The sequence below is a fragment of the Oryzias latipes genome, chromosome 15, assembly GCF_002234675.1.
Source record: "Oryzias latipes chromosome 15, ASM223467v1".
Lineage (NCBI taxonomy): Eukaryota > Metazoa > Chordata > Actinopteri > Beloniformes > Adrianichthyidae > Oryzias > Oryzias latipes.
Window position 1 is genome coordinate 701,944 of NC_019873.2, and position 21,605 is coordinate 723,548.

Sequence of the window (21,605 nt, forward strand, 5' to 3'; positions counted from 1 at the left end):
TCAAACAACCATAGCTGACCTGACGGGTTTGATATTGGTGACAATACCCACTGTATAAAACTTTATTTACCAAATATTGTGGACAAATTTTAAAAATGTCAACGTAGTATTAAAATCCAGAGACGTCCACTCACTGAAGATAATGAATAGAAATGAAAACAACCGTGGATGATTAACATGAACCTGGAGCGAGAGTGACTGACTGAGGACAGAACATGACCAGAAACACCACTGAAAAACTGAACTAAAGGACAGAATCCTCACAGCAACAGTATGACTTACTTAAATATTATTAATAATTTCAGCATTCTAAGGATAAAAGTTGTAGGATGTCTGTGTTTAAAATATTAGCGTCTGGATTAAACGTCATTCATGTTGATTATGCCTGCAGCACATTGTGCCAAAATAAATAGCGTCCAGTGTTAATTGCTTTAATATCTTCCAAGTCTATGATAATGTGAACAAACACATGTTGACAATAATTTGTTTATATAAAAGAAAAAGACAATTCTATCACTTTTACCTACAGGAGCTGAGTATTTATCTATTAGTTGTTTATTTTCCACTTCTACTTGATTTCCGTATTGTTTTAGGACAAAAAATAAAGTTTTTTTTCCTTTACAAACTATGAGCCCCTGCCCCTCTAAAATCCTGTGCCCTTCCCTGCAACAAGTTCCTGGACATGTCAAGCATATCATCCTATCAATGACCCTATTAGTGCTAAGGTGATTGTGTTTGTGTTCTACTGGGGTGAATGATGGAATGTAACCCCCACACTTAGAGCCCCCCCGAAAGCGAGGCACCAGTGGCTGCAAGGGTCCCCCAGACACCATTGCAGTATAGCAAATCGAGGTAATCCACCCGCCAGGCAACCCAATGTCAGCCAACCAGACAGGGGCCTCCAGCCTCAGAGAGCGAGAGGGCACAGAGAGGGTCACACTCTCCTGAGGGGCCCCCAGCCCCAGACAAGCAGCCCACCACCCAGGGGTTCTGGGAACCAACCCCAGGCACCAGTCCAGTAGAGAGCAAGGCAACCCCCCCCCCCCCCCTCCACTCAAGAGGAGAGCATGTTAAACATGGGCCAACCAAGTTCACCCACTGTTGGGAATTTGGAGGAGGGCCTGGCTCTGAGGCAAAGATTAGAACCAACACTACAGGGACTCAGACCCCCCAGGGTCAGATGTGATTTGATCCCCGGTTCCTGGCCTAGCCAGAGAACGCAGGGATCCCCCTCCAGTGGAGAGAGGACCACTAGGCCTAAGAAGCCATCACCACAGGAACACAGCTAGCGCCACTGAGCCTGGTTCTCCCAACAAAGGATGGGAGAAGATCACTGGGCCCACGTTCCTTGTGTAATGTACGTGTGTGTGTATGTGGGTGTGTGTGTGTGTGTGTGTGTGCGTGTATCTAGTAGGGTAAGACGTGTGTGTAAAAGATTAAAAAAAAGGCGGCTTGGGACCCTACATGTTTAGGGTGCAGAGGGGAAGGCCCTAAATGGTGACCAGGGGAGGGGATCAACCCCCATATTGACCCCCTCCCCAACACCCTAATGTAGAGCTGTGACGGTGTCGAATTTTTCACGGTTAACCGCACCCCAACCCCCACCCCCCAAAAAAAAACCCAAAAAAAACAAAACAACGAAAAAAACCACAAAATCCCCCGACGGCCGCATCGGAAATAAATACAATTACAACGTACTAGTCTTTATTAACAAACAACAGTTACAACTAACAACTACATATCTAACTGGTGAACTAACTATAGGCGTTGTAGATTGACTGTGTGTGTGAGCGCGGAGCGTCTTGTGTAGGTATAGGAGGAAGGTGCGCACACGTGTGTTGGGGGTGCGTGTTGATTCTTCTGCAGCGGACCGCTCTGGAGCTGCACGCAAGTTTTACCTGTGCTCTCTGGTACAGACATCTTCTCAGAATATTATATATATTCCAGTAATAAACAGACTGCAGACACTGTCCCCTTTCCGGTAGCCATGAAGCCTGACACCCATGAAGAACGCGGGGCAGGAAGCTCCGCCTTTGTTTATATAGAAACGTAACGTTACGCTGCAAAAAATAGTTCCCAAACAAAACATGTAGTGATATTCATGGAAATCTAACAGCGCGCGTTCATGTTTGGTGTTACGAAGTGAAGGAGGACAGTAATATCCACCACCCCCCCCACCACCCCTTCCAACACAAAATCCTCCGGTGGGCGGCCGTGTCCCGCACTTAAGAACGCACGCAGCTTATAACGGAAATGAATACAATGGAAATTAACAATTAGAAAGCATTGAATTTATCGTATTTCCTTGCGAGACGGAAACTTCTGTTGTAGAATAAGGATGTGTGCTTCTGAAAGCGCGCGCCTGTTTGTGTAAGTGTAAAGGGAGCCGCGTGCCACGTGCAGCGCAGAGGCAGACAGTGAGAGCACGCGCGATGGGAGAAAAGGAGACAACAATCTGAAAGAATGAAGGAAAGTCTGAACACAGGACTAGCAGAAAAAGTAAATTATAAGCAAAGATCCTTTCTCTTTCGGCTTTTCCCATCAGGGGTCGCCACAGCGAATCATCCTTTTCCACCTCACTCTATCATGGACATCTTCTACCCTAACATTAGCCAACTTCATGTCCTCTGTTAAGACATCCATGTATCTCCTCTTTGGCCGTCCTCTTGCCCTCCTGCCAGGCAGCTCCATCTCCAACATCCTTCTACCAATATATCCACTATCCCTCCTCTGAACATGTCCAAACCATCTCAGTCTGGCTTCTCTGACTTTGTCGCTAACACAGGCAACATGAGCCGTCCCTCTGATGTACTCGTTCCTTATCCTGTCTAACCTGGTCACTCCTAAGGAGAACCTCAACATCTTCATCTCCGCTACCTCCATCTCAGCCTCTTGTCTCTGTCTCACTGCTACCGTCTCTAACCCAAAAACCTAAATTATAAGCAAAGATGAATGTGTTTAATGTGTTTATTATAGTTCCAAACACGCACCATATGCAAAAAGTAAAAAAATTGCGTAAAAAAAAGTGCGTAAAAAAAAGTGCGGTGATGAGGTCATCACCGCGGTGATGACCTCATCACCGCGTTGATGCGGTGATGCGGTTATCGTCACAGCCCTACCCTAATGACTTGTCATGTGAGGAAAGGGGGGATAGTTAGAGTACAGCTTCCTGACTGACCCCCAATTGATCAATACTGTCCCCCAAACCTTGAGCCCAAAGTTTCCCTAGCCCCTGTATACCCCCCCCCCCCAACTCATTTTTTCCAAGCCAATATGATCAAACAGCAGATTTCCTTTTTCTGTATTCTACTGGCAAGAAAATAGTTGTGTAAGTTAGGTAGTTCTAAGCCTCCACAGCTTTTTGCAGGTTTCTCTCTTCTCGTCTTGCAGGTTTATGTGGCTACTTTGCCCTTGAGGGACAGGTTGGCCCCAGCGAGTTAGATCATTCTGCATGCTTTGCAGTAATGGGGTGGTCTTAATAAGGCAATGAGGAGGAGTGGTCAGCATGCGATGCACTTTGGGATTTTCATGATTTTAATTGCACCTTAGGCATGTAGAACCCTTGGTAGTGGGGGTGCTTGGACATCACTGCCAGCAAGCAAAAGATATCTTCTCAGCTTCTCATCTGCCAATTTTAACTGCACCTTAGAGAATTTAGGGCCTCTTGGTGGGGAGGGGGTTTAGACATCACTGTGAGCAATCAAGTGATGTCCTCTCAGTGCCCTACCCGCCAATTTTAACTGCACCTTTATTACACACACTCCTTACGCCTCCACTATATACATGCCAACACACATGCACAAGCAAACATCACAGACCTTACACAAGGAAGATGGGACGTCTGATCATCTGTCCCCTACCCCGTCTCTTGTGTGGGACACCAGGACCTCTGCAACGGGGACCGTGTCCCTTGGGGGCTGGCTGCCTAGGCCCTTCTCCACACAAACAGGAAGGATCCCTGAGTTCTCGGATGGACCATGAACCACGGAGCATATTACATCTGAGCTGAGGGTGTCCATGTCCCTGTGGAGTTGGTTTTGGTCATTTGCCCTTGAGCGTTGGCCCCCTCCAAGATTCCAACTATGGGTGAGCCTGGTCAGGGCAATTTTGACTACGCTCCTTAGGGACCCCCCACTTCCTCATGGGCGGAGGTGGGCGGCCCCTGCCTTGGTCTCTCTCGACATCCCGCGGGTTGGGAGGGTGGTTTTCTGGAGTATGTGACGGGTCTCTCTTGGGGGGCCCTGGGTCGTGCCTGGGGTTGGGAGGGGGGACGGCTCGGAATTCCTGGGAGGTTGTGGGCGGCTTGTCTGGGAACTGCACTCTTGGCGTTGGGGGTGGGAGCGGTCCTGCTAGCCCTGGACTGGGTGTCTGGCTGGACTGCCAGCCATAGAATTCTGGCTGGGCAGAAACCACAGTTATTAACCTCTCCGCCATGGTCAATTTTCAACCAGTTGGCACTTCTTTGTTTTGAAAAAGATGCCATCCATACGTCACTACCAAATCTGGCTCCCTAACTGGTAAAAGTTCAGGTGTATGGCATTCCACTAGTCGAAGGTTCAACTGGTTAAACTTTCAACATCTGTTCAATGAACGGATACGTATGTAAAGTGCATTCCAAATTATTATGCAAATTGTATTTAAGTTTCAAAAAGATCAAATTCTTTGTTTTTCAATTAAACTCATGGATGATATTTTGTCTCGTGGCTCTTTGGATCACTGACATCAATCTCAGACACCTGTGATCATTAGTTTGTCAGGTGAGTTCAGTAAAAGGAAAAATTACTAAAGAAGGATGTTCCACATTATTAAGCAGACCAACATTTCTAAGCAATATGGTAAAGAAAAAGGATCTCTGCTGCTGAAAAGCCTGAAATAGTTAAATACTTTGGACAAGGTATGGAAAACCTTGGATACTTCACAAAAACGTAAGCGCGATCATCGTCGTATTAAAGGCCCTATACCATGCTATTCTTAAGCCTTTTATAGTAAACAATATCCATGTATATAATAATATATCACCATTGGCACACTAAAGAACAAATTTTTTAATTATATATTAGTTATTTTCCTGAGTTCTTTTCCAACCCGGAAGTAAGACGACTTGTCCTCTAAGGCACGGCTTCCGCTCCGTGTAGGATCCCCCCATTTCCTGACTTCAACCTAGACTTAGTTGGCCTTCAGCAGCGTGTCGTGGTCTCGTCCATGAAAACAAACAACATCCAAACTTTTACAAAGATGGATGTGCATTTAGAGCTATGACGGTGTGGGATTTTTGATCACCACGGTGATGAAGCAGCAGTAGTTGCGGTGTCGTGGTTACCCCCCCCCCCCCCCCCCCGGGCTGCCTGAGTCGCAAATGAATACATTTAATAATTACAACGCAGTATTCTTCATTAATAAATAACAGCAAAAACTATCTTACTAATGAACTAACTAAATAGGTGTTGTAGAATAAGTATGTGTAAGTGTGTCAGCGCGCTGCGTGTGTAAGAGGAAAGAGCCCATTCCAGGCAAGAGTGAGTGAGAGCGCACACAAGTGTTGGGGGTGCACGCACGTTCATGTTTGTTGTTACAGAGTGACGGGGAACATTATTACAAAGGTTTCCCCTAGAAGAACGGTAATTGATTCTTTATTAAACCACTCAGGAGTACAGCTGTGACGGTGTGGGATTTTTGATCACCGCAGTGATGAAACAGCAACAGTCGCAGTGACGATACTCTTGTGACCCCCCCAACACAAAATCCTCCGACGGACGGCCGTGTCGCACACTCAAGAACACAGGCAGCTTGTAATGGAAATGAATACAATGGAAATTCCTCCAGAAGCCCTTGAAGTTTGAACACAGGACTCGCAGAAAAAGTAAATTATTAGCAAAGAGGATTGTGTTTATTATAGATCAAATCCTGCACCATATGCAGAACTTTCAAAAAAAAAAAAAGGTGATGAGATGATCACCACGGTGATGCGGTTATCGTCACACCCCTATGTGCATATTGTGAATATAAAATAAAATGTCTCTTTTCTTTAGGAATGAACATTATAATGCACATAAAAGCTCAAATTCGTTTTGCATGGTTTAGGCCCGTGAAGAGATTTGTGGCTGATTCAGAGCACACATGCAGATAAAAGCAGAATAAGAAAAGTTTCTGCCAGACAAATACATTGTATTGAGAGAGCTGCTGCTAAAATACCATTAAAAAGAAACAAGCACATATTTGAAGCTGCTGGTGTCTCCGAAGTCCCACCAATATCAAGATGTAGGATCCTCCAGAGGCCTGCAGTTCTAAGTAAACCTTCTATTTGCCCCTCCCCTGAACAAGTAGTGGGTAGTTGGAGTGTGGCTGCTGTGTCCCAACAAGGCTGCAATGTCATCAAGGAAGTGGTGGAGTCATGTTATGGGGCTGTAATCATGAAGAGAGAGCTGGTCAACCCCTTTAGGGTCCCTGAAGGACCTCTTCATGCATGACAATGCGCCATAGATTGATAGATAGATAGTCTTTATTGTCATTGCAACATTGTACAACGGGATTGAGGTGCAAAATAGTCAAATCAAATAGTAAAAATAAAATCACAATAAATAGTATAAAAACAATATAAAATACATCTAAAAAAAAAAGCCATCTCACCCTGAAAGAAATACCTCTGCAACATTGGCTAATATGGGCAGAAAAAGAGATAAACTGATGTCGATGCCCCCATCCTCCCCTGACCAACATTATCAAAAACCTTTGGAGAATCTTCAAGCAAAATCTCTGTGAGGGTGGGAGGCAGTTCCCATCCAAACAGCAGCTCTGGGGGGCTATTCTGACATGCAAAGAAATTTAGGCAGAAAATCTATAAACACACAAGTTCAATGAATGCAAGAATTGTGGAGCTGCTACAAAATAATGGGTCTTGTGTTTAAATTGAACTTGACCTATGGAGAGTCATGGTACCTCCGGGAGTCCTCTCCCCCCTCCCTTCTCTGTCTCTTCTCCCACTGATTGGACCCAGCTGCTGGCACTTCCCTCATCAACCCTGCAGTATTTAGGATGGCCAGTATTCATCGCCAGTTCGTTGCCTATTATGGACCAACCTCATCCACCAAGTGCTGACCTGGGTTCATCTCACGTTCCTGATCCGTCATACCATCCCGACGCCAAGACCTCCAGCCAAGCCACTTCTCTACGCCACGCTCTGCCGCCTGCCCGCCTTATCCTCATTCGCCTCGCCACAAAGATCCCACAGCAAGCAAGAGGAATACTTACCGTCTGGTTCTCTCCTCGTCTCACACTCCTCCAGTGTTTTTTCTCCATGGATTTCCTCGCCTACGTCCAAGAACAATAAAACTCTTACTCTGCCAAATCCCTGTGCCTGATCTTTCCGGGTTTCAGTGTTTGGGTTTGTTCTTGTCATTGTCAGAGTCATAGTTTTCATTGGAATAGCTTTTGATTTTAGTAAATATGACCTAATGCAGAAAATTCAACAAATGACCATTTTCAGTTCTTTTGAATCTATCAAATGTTGTGGAACTTTGTGTGTAAGTAATGTGGAACATTTAAAGGTTTGTATTAAAAAATACTGAAATCTTTTGGAGGTTTGTTCATAAACAATTAATATATACTCTAATGGTTAGTTACTTCAAAATATGCTAACTGTAATTTGCATTGAGTTTTAAAAAAATCATAGAAAACTATCACATGCATAATCATTTAGAACACGCTGTAGAGCTCGAGAACGAAATTTTTTGTAGCGATGCGTGCACGTGACGATCTTTAACGCAGAAGCCCGAAACACGGGTTTATGGGCGTTTATGCAGACTTTTCATTGAAAAATCTCTGGAAGGCAATCTTCTGCACCTCCTGCTTCGGAAGCTTCATCTGGGCTTCCATTAAGAATTTCACCCTGGCCTTCTCCTGGTCTTCTCCTGCCTCCTCTTGAATCCCAGAGATGACCAGGTTGTGCCCTCATGCTTCAAGCTTGAAGATCCAGAAGGGTTTCTTTAATGGTTTGGTTCTCCTTAGAGAGACGAGAGGTGTTGCTAGGACGATCGTCTGACCGTCTCTCCTAGGGCCTGGTTTACCCCTGTGAGCTTATCACTTACTGATGGCTAAACTCCAGAGCCTCTCGATTGTTTTAAAGCTACCTTGGAAATAAATCTTTAAGTCCTCCAAGCAGTTAATGGGTTGTTCATCTTTCACAGATTTTGTTAGTTTATTGGAATCTTTTTAGCTGGTGGTAAAATGAAATATGAACAGCATCAGACCCACACTCACATTTCAGGTATAAACAAAAAAAAATCTCTATTTGTTTATAATATTTGGGTCAGACTATTTTAAATATTGAACTCATCGCCCTGAAACTCTGGGCACTTGGGATCTATTCTGTTGGTCCTAGAGGACGGTGTGCTTTCGGTGGTGGTGGGATCTTTGGGCTTGTGTTCATTACTTCTGACATAGACGTCATGCTCCTCTGCTCTTGTTTATATCTTTTTTATTTTTTTTAATGCTGTGGAGTTTCTTTTTAATTTTGTTTTTATGATGAAGAGTGCAAATCAAAAGTTTGGGCGCACCAGGTAAAACATTCTATTATTGTGCATAAAGAAGCCAAGGAAATGGAACACTCTACAAAAGGCATCCGATTAAAAATGAGACATTCTTGTAATAAATAAAAAAAATTAGGCTTTATAAATTTATTTTTTCAAAATAGCCAAAAAAAATGCAGTGTGCAAATATTTGGGCACCCTGCAGCATTTCTACCATGAACCGCTGCCATTGAAAAAGCCGAGACGAGGCAGTGTCATGAATTGTTCACAATCATTTGCAAAAACCAGATGATTTAAATCGCAAAAATATGAAATATTCTGAGTCATCTGACTTTGCCCCAACAATCAGCATCATGGGTTTTTCCAAGCAGTTGTCTAGAGCACTGAAACTTAAAATAGTTGATGCTCACAGAAAAAAGAGAAGGCTGTAGGGAGTTAGCAAAGCATTTTCAGATGCCAGTATCTTTTGTTCGGAGTGTAATTGAGAAATGGCAGTCAACAGGAAGAGTGGAAGTTAAAACAAGATCTGGAAGACCAGGAAAAATCTGAGACACAGAAGCTCACAGGATTGAGAGAAAAGCAAGTCCCAACCTAAGTCTCACTGCACCATCTCTCCAGAAAGACCTGGCAGACTCTGGGGTTGAGCTAAACTGTTCTACTGTGAAGAGATCCTTGTACAAATATGGTCTTTATGGAAGAGTCATCAAAAGAAAACCTCTTCTACATTCTCGCCACAAAATTCCTCATTTGAAGTTGGCAAATGAATATAAGAAAAAACCTGGAGAGCAACAAGGTTACAATGAAACTTTTTGGCGGGAATGAGCGAAGGTACGTTTGGAGAAGGAAGGGCACAGACTTTAATGAAAAGAGTCTCTGTCCAACTGTCAATCATGCTCTGGAGTGGTATTGCAGCCAGCGACACATAACATTTCATGAGGAGAAGGAAGAATGGATCAAACCAAATTTTAGCAAATTTTGGACACTGACTTGATGGCATCTGTGAGAAAGCTGAAGTTGAAGAGAGGATGACTTTTACAAATCAACAATGATCCTAAACACCTCCAAAGCCACGCTGGCACACATTAAGGGGCAGAAAGGAAGGTTTAGCTGCGGCCTTCCCAATCAGCTGACCTCAACGTGATAGAAAATCTATGGATAGACCTGAAAAAGGCCGTGGGTAAAAGACCTCCCAGAACTCTGAAAGAACTGGAAGACTTTGGGATAGAAGAATGGATGAAGATACCTCAAACAAGAACTGAGAGACTCTTGTCTGGCTACAAAAAGTCTTTACAAGCTGGCATACCAACCAAGAGGGGCAGTACAAGGTTCTGCAGGGTGCCCAAACTTTTGCACTGACCTTTTTTTGGTTTCCTGAAATATAGCCTAATTTTTTGAAATATTACAAGGAAGTCTCATCTGTAATCTCCTAAAAAAAAATTTCTATCTTCCCTTGGCTTCTTTATGCACAATAATGGAACAGTTTACCTGGGGGACCCAAACCTTTGATCGCCATTGTGTGACTTTCGTGTCAGCACAGTTTTCTTTTTAACTATTGAACTTCTTCTTGTAAATATTTGCTTATTTTGACTCTTCTCAGTACGTGCCTCAGAACCTTTATCCAGTCTACAAGAATAAAGTGGTTCCTGTCGCAGACATCATCACCCCTAACCAGTTTGAAGCTGAGTGAGTCCATAATCGTTGAATCATCTCCTTTGCAAAATCCCCCTTCAATGTATAAAATGTCAAAAAATAGTTTTAAAAGGGTTTTATTGATTAAATTGATGAGGTAAATACTTGATTTTAAATAATTTTCTTGAATTATAGATAATAAAACAATGTAAGGACTTTCCAAAGTCAGAATACAAGTCATTAGGGCTGTAACAAGAATCCAAATAGTTGTGATCTGTTCCAGAAAATTTGAGTTTGATTATTTGAAATATCTTGGAGATCGCAGATTCACGATCTTTACAAACATAGTAAAGCATAGTGAAATACACTTCAGGCAATGTAATTATTGCTCTTTAATTGCATAATAATGCTGGATTTTAAGTATATAAACTAAACTGGACGTATGCTGACCCTTTTACTGAAGTAAAATGTTGTTGAATGTTCTCATTTTCAAAGTTAAACTTTTTGTAGATAAAAAAAAGAATGATTTTCAGTTTACAGAAATAAGTGCTAAATAATAATTTAGTTGGAAATATAGATGATAACTTGAAGAAAAAAAATAATATAAAATTAAAAATCTGGTGATCAGTCATATGACGCCATATGACTGTCGCTAGCATGGTGGAGAGAGAAGTCACTCTGGAACACGTCTGTAAAATGATCATCTAAATGGTGGGTGTTTTTTGCTATTTTCACTTGAAATGTAAAAAAAACGTGTTGAGAAACATCTTTTCTGTTGGAAACACTGTTATCAGTTCAGATGAAAGGACTGTGAGTCTTTTCTAGTTTTTACAGTCATTTTCATTTACTATCCTTTTGTCGTCGATCAACTGGAACTGTAGCCAGCTAAACTTTGAGGATGGAAAAACTGGAAAACATTTTCCTGATTTGTTCTAAAATGATTTGAAGAAAGGCGCTTCAGATCTGTTGACCTTAATGTTTTGTTTGTGTTTTAGGTTATTGACGGGAAAGAACATTAGCACACAGAAAGATGCTGTGGAGGTAAGGGATGCTCTTTGTCACTTGACTTCTATGTATCTCCTATTCATAAGTCACTAACGGTCTGCAGGTGATGGATCTCCTCCACGCCATGGGCCCAGACACTGTGGTCATCACCTCCTCTGATCTCCCCCCTCGACTGGGAGATCGTTTCCTGGTGTCTCTGGGCAGCCAGCGTCACGGTGGGTGGGCCTAACTGTTCAGGCTCGTAGGTGATGGACACAGGATTTATAGTGTTGTTTCTGTGTGCTGCTCAGTTCGTCCCGATGGCAGCCGGACCACGCAAAGAGTTCGGATAGAAGTTCCCAAAGTAGACGCTGTCTTTGTGGGAACCGGAGATCTGTTTGCTGCTATGCTGCTGGCGTGGACACACCACCACCCCAACGATCTGAAGGTGCATGCTCATAGAAACCATATTTACTAACAGATGAGAGGCCTATGGGTCATTTTAGAATTGGAGAACATTTATGTACCATCCATTATATTTCAAATTACCCACAAACAAACTACTAAAAAATGTAATTTATGACTAAACTTACATGTCTTGAGACTAAATCTACAGAAACTAAGAGAAGAGTGCTTGAATATAGTTTTGAAAATAACAAATCAGTCTGGAGTCCCCCTTAGAATGCAATATTTCACTTGTCCCCCTCCTCATGTCCAAATCAAATTTTTAAAAAAAATTTAAAAATTTAACTTAAATTTATTTTTTGGTATTGTTTTATTGAATCCCCGAACTCTGTGAACATTTGTTTTAATATACAAAAATTTCAAATTTCAGAAAAAATCATAAAAGTGAAAAGTTTTATTTCCATGAATTTTGATGCCCAAAAAACACAGCAAGATGATTTCTACAGACGATATATGCCTCACACGCACGCACATTCACATTCATCTCTCCTTCTGGACAAAAATCTCTGTGACCTTAACGTAGAAAGTCATCCTAGTTCCAGTTAAAGAAGTCTCAATAAAGACATGTTGTTCTGCATTGGTCATCCATTAATTATGACGGTAACACTTTATATTAAGATTCCTTAACAAGCTCTGTTAACACATTAACAAGCATTATAAATGAATTTATAGGGTGTTAGTAAGACATTTATTAGTACAATAAGTCTAATAAGGTTTATTAAATTACTTAGTTAACACATTTACAAGGATTATTATTAGGATGTTTTCAAGATGCTAATGATGCATTTACTGATATTATAGGTGCTTAACAAATGTGTCAGTGTTAATAAGCTTAATAAGATTTATTAACAACCTTTGTTAACAAATTAAGAAGTATTATTATTGTTTGGGGTTCTAGTAAGATATTTATTAGCATTATAGATGCCTGACACAAGCCGAAGTGTTCATAAGTTTAATAAGTTTTATTAACTAACTTAACAAATTGATAGGCTTTATTAATGTGTCAGATGCTAGTAAGATACTTATTAGCATTATAGATGTCTTGCAAATACCTGAAAGTGTTAATAAGATTTATTAACATCTAAGGTCAGACCATTGTCTTCTAAATCCATATTACTAAACTGCTTATAAGCTTTACAAATGTATTAATTAACTTTGTTAATAGTTTATTAATTGTTTTGCAGCACCTCATCTAAAGTGTGGACGTTTTTTAGCACAAACAACCACAAAGCATAAAGATTGTAAAAAGAACTTTATGACATTAAAACAGACTAAACATACACAAATCGTTCTGTAAAAGATATATAATAATTTAATTCAGACAAATAATTTTTTTTAAAAAACATATATACTGGTGTTGGATGACTCTAGCATCATAGCTATAAGGATAAAGTATTAGCATCTATACTGAGTGAAACATTCATTGCAAATCCCATCATCAGGAGACAATTCTCTGCATTCAATGCCAACTGCATTAAACCACTGTTGCCTTGCTTCAAAGTCCACAAGAAAGTTGCACAGGCCAGTAATTTTTGAAGAACGACGACAATAAACCTACAGGAGCCATGCTAAAGCTAACACGCTAACGACCGACCGGTACAGAATTAAAGATGGGCGGGGCTTTTTTCGTCACCTGTGTGAAAGCAAAGTCTAAGAGGCCATTCAATTGGCTGAAATCGAGCATGCCTGCTTTGCTGATGAGTTTGATTGACAGATTCATTAGCCAATGGTGACATTGGTTAACCTGCCCATCTTTGATTCATAGATGGGCAGGTTAGCGTGTTAGCTTTAGCATGGCTCCTGTAGGTTTATTGTCGTCGTTCTTCAAAAATTACTGGCCTGTGCAACTTTCTTGTGGACTTTGAAGCAAGGCAACAGTGGTTTAATGCAGTTGGCATTGAATGCAGAGAATTGTCTCCTGATGATGGGATTTGCAATGAATGTTTCACTCAGGATAGATGCTAATACTTTATCCTTATAGCTATGATGCTAGAGTCATCCAACACCAGTATATATGTTTTTTTTTTAAAAATTATTTGTCTGAATTAAATTTTTATATATCTTTTACAGAACGATTTGTGTATGTTTAGTCTGTTTTAATGTCATAAAGTTCTTTTTACAATCTTTATGCTTTGTGGTTGTTGGTGCTAAAAAACGTCCACACTTTAGATGAGGTGCTGCAAAACAATTAATAAACTATTAACAGAGTTAATTAATACATTTGTAAAGCTTATAAGCAGTTTAGTAATATGGATTTAGAAGACAATGGTCTGACTTTAGATGTTAATAAATCTTATTAACACTTTCAGGTATTTGCAAGACATCTATAATGCTAATAAGTATCTTACTAGCATCTGACACATTAATAAAGCCTATTAATTTGTTAAGTTATTTAATAAAACTTATTAAACTTATGAACACTTCGGCTTGTGTCAGGCATCTATAATGCTAATAAATATCTTATTAGAACCCCAAACAATAATAATACTTCTTAATTTGTTAACAAAGGTTGTTAATAAATCTTATTAAGCTTATTAACACTGACACATTTGTTAGGCACCTATAATATCAGTAAATGCATCATTAGCATCTTGAAAACATCCTAATAATAATGCTTGTAAATGTGTTAACTAAGTAATTTAATAAACCTTATTAGACTTATTGTACTAATAAATGTCTTACTAACACCCTATAAATTCATTTATAATGCTTGTTAATGTGTTAACAGAGCTTGTTAATGAATCTTAATATAAAGTGTTACCATTATGACTACTTGTTTTGAATAAAAGTCCCTCTTTAAATCATTTCTTATTGAGGCTACGTCCGCCATTTCTGCAGTCAGTCAAAGCAAAACATCAAATACTAGCTCCTATTAAATAACTTTATTAGTAACAAATGAACAAACGCCCTCTCTGTTGAGATAGTGTTACTTTATATTTGGGTTTTCATAAAGGGTTGCTTTGCTAAACCAGCTGCTTTGAAACCAGAGTCAGCACTGCACAGTCAGTATATATATATATGTATTTCTCTCTCTCCCTATTTTTGTTGCAAATGAGCATGAAAATGTGCCTTCATACTTTGTCTAACCAACCAATATGCAACAAAGATTTGAGATTTGAACAAAATGTGTATGGAAGTGGTTTATTTATCTACAGTAGTGTATATGTATAGTATAATCTTCAAAAAAATCATTTTAGATGTATTTTTTCCTCTGGGAGGTTGGGGAGCAGCAGAAATTTCGACACTTCAAGCTATAGGCTCTTGGACATCACTGTGAGTAATCAAGAGATGTCCCCTCAGTGCCCTACCCGCCAATTTTAACTGCACCCCCCTTAGTACACACACCCCTCCCCCCTCAAAATGTACATTCCAACATAAACACACACACATGCACACACACACCCTCACAAACACACATACACGCACACACATTTTACAAGAAAGGTGGGACCTAGAACCATCTGTCCCCTACCCCTTCCCTGGTGGGGGGTACGGGGCCCTTGGTAACGGCGGCCGTGTCCCCTGGGTGCCAGTTTCCTGGGCCCGGCGGTGCTCTCTCCGCGCGGGGGGGTTCACATTACACCTGAGCCGGGGGTGTCCGTGTCCCTGGGGGTGGGTTCTGGTCCTTGCCCCTGAGCGCTGGGCCGTGCCAAATTTCCAACTGTGGCCGAGCCTGGTCGGGCCATGTTTACAACACCCCTTTGGGGGGGGGGCGGCCCCTGCCTTACTCCTCCCTGGACCATCCGTGGGCCGGGTGGGTGGCTGCCTGGGGTGCGCAACGGGTCTCCCTTAGGGGGTCCGGGCTCGTACCTGGGGTTGAGGCGGGGGGATGCCCAGAACTCCTGGGTGGTGATGGGGTGCTCGTCTGGGGATGTGGGTGCCCTTCTCGGGTGGGGCCCTGCGTTGGGCTCTTCCGGCGCGGCGGGGGGGCTGCTTTCCTGGTTGGGCTGGGGCGGCGCTCTCTTTCCCTGGCCTGGGTGCGGATGTGATCGCCCGGGGAGCGGTTGTTCTCTATCTGCTACCGTGTGGCGTTGGGGGGGTTCCGGCTGCCGCTGCTGCTGCGGCGGGGGTCTTGGTGTGGGGATGGCTGGGCACTCTTCCTCCTTCTTTTCACATTCCACCATCCATTTTAGAATAACATAAACACTCACCTGAGCACAGGTGTTAGCTCACCTTTGCCCCAATAGTTTGCATGATTGAATGAATGAAATATATCACACTAGTTGGTTTTAAGGCATAAGTATGCGAGTGTGAACACTATCTGTTTTGTGTACATGTTGACATGTGGACATTTTTACAGATAGCAGGTGTGTTGATAACATTGGGGTGTGTGTGTGGACAGGCCCCGCCCTTTTTGTACTACATTTGAACCTTACCATAATGATAAACAATCAGTAAACTTGTTGCTTTATGCTGCTCAATGGTCTCCCCCCCCCCCCCCCCTACTATCACCCTCCTACCCCCCCCCCCCAACATCCCTCTCTCTAACGTCCCTCTCTCTTCTTCCCCTCTTTCCTTTTCCGTCCGGTCCAACACCAAAGATTTTCAAACATGGTTGAAATTAATAAAGTTTGGCCTCAATTACAAAAGGGGTTTGTTCAGACATACCTTTGGTTTGTCTGAAGATTAATAACCCCTCTTGTTAAAGTAAAATATGTCCAACACAAGAGGCCTTCAGCTCTCATCTGTTTGCCCAGCTGTTGGACAGGACAAGTTAAAAAAAAACAACAACAAAAAAAAACAAACAAGCTATAGGCTCTTGTGGCATCTGCCCCACAGAGATGCTTATCAGCCCATTTTTGCAAATTCAAGCCAAGTTTCAAGTCCCATTTCTCTACTTTCTCCCTTCTGGTGTTTTTGCATCCCGATCAAAGAAATGGTAAAAACTCTTTTTTTTTGTTGAACTTGACACGCAAGTGGAGGCAAGTAGAAAAGACCACAACATCACCAATCCCAAAATCCAAGTCTCGTATTTCTGAGGTTATCTTGAGTTAAGTCTCAAATTCTGTAAAACGTAAGAGGGACTCAGATTAGAATCTAAAACCAAGTCCCCATCCCTGTACTGTTCACACACGAAGCCCACGGTCCTGAGTGATGGACTGAGCTCACTTTACTTTCTGCTTGTCTTCATTCCAGACGGCCTGTGAAAAGACTTTCTCTGTGATGCACCATGTCATTCAAAGGACCATATCATTTGCTCACGGTAAGAAGGCGGCTTAAGTTCTGAAACTTTAACTTGGTTCAAGCTAACTGTTGGTGTGGCTGGGTTAACTTTACATCTGTTCTGTCACCCTACCCCCCACACACACTCCATCTTGTGTGCCTCAGAGTTGGCAGGTCCTGGTCGAAGGCCCAGTCCGCCTCAGCTGGAGCTGAGGATGGTTCAGAGTAAAGCCGACATAGAAGACCCCGCCATAGTCACGGAGGCCACAATTATATCCTAACATTTCCCAATTTCCCCAACCCCCTTATATCTGTCACATCTGCTTAACTGTAAATCACAACTGCCATCATATGATGTGAACAACTCCTCAGTCAGAGTAGTAACCCCCCTTCCATCCTAATACTCCTAATCCTTTAAGTCCTCAGTGTCTTTTACTAAAGCTCTGCCCCATGACTCCACATTGGGGTTAATTGTTAATTTGACCCTAATACTGAGCCACAGACAGACTGGTAGTTTGGTCTGCTTGAACTGAGACTACCAGATCAAAAGGAGTTTTGATCTATTGTAGCATTTGATAACCCCCTCCCTCAAACTATGGAAAGATTATCCAGATTCAGGATTCTTCCAGATTTCTGTCTCTTACTCCTCGATCTGGTCTCGGATAAGCTGATATATTAAAAACACACAGCTTAGATGTAATTTGGCAAGTGAATATAACGAAAGATAATGTACTCACTATTTTTATTTATTAAAAAAAAATCACAATTACAATAGGAAGTGCCTCAGGAGAATTAAGGGTTTTCTGATATTTTGTATTCATAATATTAGCTTATCCTTCCATCTTCAGCAGTGATTAAACTCTGTTTATCTTTGGCTCTCCCACCATTTTGATCCCCTAGTTTTACAACGTTGTTTTAATGGTGACCACGTCTAACCCCCTGACTCCATCCTGAAAAAAATGCACACTGTATAGTTGATGTATAGATGTTGTACTATAGGTGTATTGGACCCTCTGTATCATATCTTCTCTTTGATGTGTCTGTTAGACCATAATGCTGCTGCTGTCCTGTAGGCCACACACACACTTCAGTGTGTGCTGGGGTGGGCTGGTGGCTGTGTGCATCAGTGGCTGACATCCCCTTCACTTGTTAGTAGGGATGCACAATAATATCAGCACAATATCTGTATTGGTAGATAATTACAAAGACGTGTCTGCATCAGCTGATATGGGCATTTCCACAAAAAGTCTTTCCGATAAAGTCCTGCTTTGATGGCTGCGATGGCCCTGAACGCATCACTGCGCTTAAAACAAACTTCAGGCGGGGGGGTTGACATTTCAGAGATGGACAAGAAAACTGGCTGTTTGTGAGGAAGCAGTAGAGAGAGACGACTATGTTGATTCAATCTTAGAAATGCGTTCATTCTCACTAAGGAGAAACCTGCTGTCACTTCTTTACTCTCAAAAGCCAACATTTTTGAAATCTTACTTAAAAGTTAGAAAGTACTGGAACAATGGATATTGACAAAAACAGGAAGACGGGGAACCTGAGCTTCTGAGGCTCCTGAACCACTAAGTCTGACTGCTGTAGCTCTAAGTTTAGTGAACGTTTTTATAGATGTGTGTTGCATGTCACACTCTGCTGTTCCCACTAAAATGCTTGAAACCAGCTTAAAGAGTCTAGGGGCACCAACCAAAGCCCTAAAGTCTGTCACTGTCCAGAGTCCAGTTCGTGTCATTTTTGATGCAACAGCATTTTGCTAAAGTGAAAAACTCACAGAGCAAAGAATCCCAGAATCTGTTCTTTCTTTCAAACAAAGTCCTGGTCTGTGATTAGTGCATCAGATAGAATATCTAACTTTTGGGTATGTCACATAGATCCCAGCTTTCGTAAAGTGACAGATATGATCCAGCTGTGCCGTTCTGCCCACTAGAGAGTTCTTCACTGAAACTTAATTTTAATATCATGAACTGTTTAGGAAGAATTTCTTTACTTTTGTTTACCTTTATTTGCCCAGGAAATATCCCACTGACATTAAGAATCTCCTGGCTAGGATGAAACAATAAATTACATTTACAATAAAAATGTAAACATTTTAAACATAAAATAAATAAAAATGACAGCTTATGTGAAACAAGTACAGTTAAAAATGACCTTCCACAGTTAAAAATCTGTGGAGGAATGAGTTTTAGATGCAGAGATGGGGTGTCCCTCCTTAGCTGATGGAGGGCATCCTCACAGGGTTTGCTATGGTGAAGTGCCAAGATTTCCAAATTACACTGGATCCAAACCAGTGTGAAAAAATATCTTATGGATAAATTCAGTGTTTTCCATGTTTACCCTAGATCTTATTAATGTGGGATTTCAGTATTCAACGGTGTACTTCTAGTACTTCTCTATTTATTTAAATGATCTTTACTGCTGGTATTTATTCCTTTTTTAAATCAGAGTCCTTAATGTTTTGATATAAATCCCAATTTCTTTTAAATAACATGCAATTGTTGCCAGTGGTCACTGACAAATCGTCCACTTAATGCTAGCAGTAAAAATGCACAAAAACCTTTTTTTTCCCGAATTTAAGCACAAACTCTTGGGTAAAGGAGGGACAGCTGTAGCTCAGCAGACTTCTGGTCTGTTTTGGTAAACTTGCAAAATCATTGTTAACTCTGCTGGAAACAAAGCTGCTTTTGTCAGATAAGTGGTCAACTTTTGGTTTGGGTTAAACTCTTTACAAATGACTCCAGAGAGGGTTCCACAGCAGTTTGAGCTCGTTTATCTGAAGTGTGTCTAGTACTCTCATGAAGGAGATCCCTACATCTCTGATGTGTTTCAGGGTTTGTGTGTTGGTGCTTCTGTCTTATTCTTATTGAGGTCCTTTCTCTCACCATCTTTGACCCTGTGAGCACAGCAGGAGGCATTGATAGGACTTTTAACAGCCATAATTACGTAGATTGTGATTTCCAGTCACAAGATGTGTGGTGAGGTTAGGTTATGGTTAAGGTTAGATATACTGGCTTGTTGGTTTTGACTTTGCTCCGTCAATCTTGACTGATCATACTTGATTCAGGGAATAAGCAGCAGGAGAGCTGGAACACATGCAAGGTGGTAGATGCTGAGGACAAGAATTAAGCAGCTCTGATTTTAGACCATGAAACATTTACAGCAACAGAACACTTAGTGACAAATAACTCAAATTTGTGTTTTATTGACATAAAGCACTTTATGTTTCCAACCACAACAACTATATTATCATAATCATAACTGCAAATTTACAGTTTTCAATAAAGTACATTTGATCAATATGTTGAAACATGTTTGATATTCAACTATGTTTGTTAGGAGTCATTTGTTAAGAAAATAAACTCACGTTAAGTAGTCTTTTGCTTAGTTTGTGCTTAGATCAAAGCAGAAATACTTTCAAAATGATTGTGACTAATCAGAAAAATGTTAAATTCATAATTTGACAACCAAAATAATCTCTAATTGCAGTCCTAGAGTCTCTAAGTTTGGATCTAGTTTCATTTCATGCAAATGGAATTTCCAGTGGACTTAAATCCACCGCAGACCTGGATTCCTCTGACGGTCCTCTTGGTTCTGCAGGTGTGAAAGCTAACTTAGACTCTGGTTTGGACTCAACAGAACTATTGTCATCTTGAGAATGAGGGTTCTGCACTCTGGTACAGTTCACTTCAGTGTGAACGCTGAGACATTCCAAAGAGAGGAGGAGAACAATCGTGGTGTGATTTAGAAGAAATGGGAACCATTTCCAAGTTTGGAAACATCTGCAGCATAAGGGTGATGTGATGCTTCTTTGCGTTTATAGGGAGGATAGTCAGAGGACATGCTCCTTTCCCTCTTCCAACTTTTTCCTGTCCTGCTCCAAGCTAGTTTTGGACTATATTACCCCCAAATGAGCAGCTCTTGGAACTGAAAGATTTACAAGGTGGTTCTGTTTGCCTCAGTCTTTGGTTCTCTCCAGACAGCAACTGTGTGCGAAAGCAAACCAAACCGGATGAAGAGGATGTTTTTGTTAACATTTCAGCAGAATGATTGTGATTAAAGATTTTGCTCTTGAGTGATTTCATCTCCTCATTCACCAATGATGATCTTGGTTGCTATTTAATGAGACCCTGCCATCCCATGTGTCCTTTCACACACCCCTTCCTCAAAACACTCCTGCCTCCATCCTCAACTTCATGGAACTGCTAAGTCCTCCCCTTCCGGGTCATGGTTGAAACCCCGCCTCCCTGTTTTTGTTTTCTGTCTTAGTGGCCAAAACAAACGAGGAAATGTAACAATCATTGTTTGGTAACTGTAGTGCTTTGTTTTTGGAGCATTTGATGTATTTTTTAACACGTTTAAGAAAGGATTGTAGTGTACAAATACACATTTATAAAATATAAGTGTCTATATATCTATATATATATATATGAAATGTATGTTCAAATGCAATAAAAAGACAAGAGATATGAAAATTGTGTTGCTTACTACTTCTATTTGAGTTTTATTTTATTTATTTTTTAAATAATTAATTTTGAAATCATCGCCTCCTTCCGTAACCTTTCTGTATTTTGTTCCGTAAACAACGTTGTAGCTTCTAAACACAAAGGCTTGTTCAAATATTTTAGACAATAATAACACAAGAGTTTCAGATATTGCGTTTTTTTATCTTAAATTAGTCGAGGGACCATTCTTGTCTTGCGCAGACTGTTGTTGTCTAACGAAGATGTGAAAAAAAAACAGCAAACAACAATGACAAAAATGAAAGATAAACCTAGAAGAAAACACGCCATGAACATCCACCTCCTTTTTATGCTCTCTGACACAAACCAGTGTTGT

At 41.2% G+C, this 21,605-nt stretch overlaps 1 protein-coding gene across 2 annotated transcripts in view; it reads left to right on the forward strand.

Annotated features, from left to right (window-relative positions):
* LOC101171384 (pyridoxal kinase-like) overlaps positions 1-21,244 on the forward strand; it is a 70,268-nt gene extending 49,024 nt beyond the window's left edge. For both annotated transcript variants that reach the window (XM_023963060.1, XM_023963059.1), the window contains 6 exons: positions 10,123-10,208; positions 11,150-11,195; positions 11,263-11,374; positions 11,450-11,586; positions 16,740-16,806; positions 16,932-21,244. In XM_023963060.1, coding sequence (XP_023818828.1) covers positions 10,123-10,208; positions 11,150-11,195; positions 11,263-11,374; positions 11,450-11,586; positions 16,740-16,806; positions 16,932-17,047 — 564 coding nt within the window. In that variant the 3' untranslated portion in view covers positions 17,048-21,244. The remainder of the gene's footprint in view (positions 1-10,122; positions 10,209-11,149; positions 11,196-11,262; positions 11,375-11,449; positions 11,587-16,739; positions 16,807-16,931) is intronic.
* The last annotated feature ends 361 nt before the right edge of the window (positions 21,245-21,605 follow it).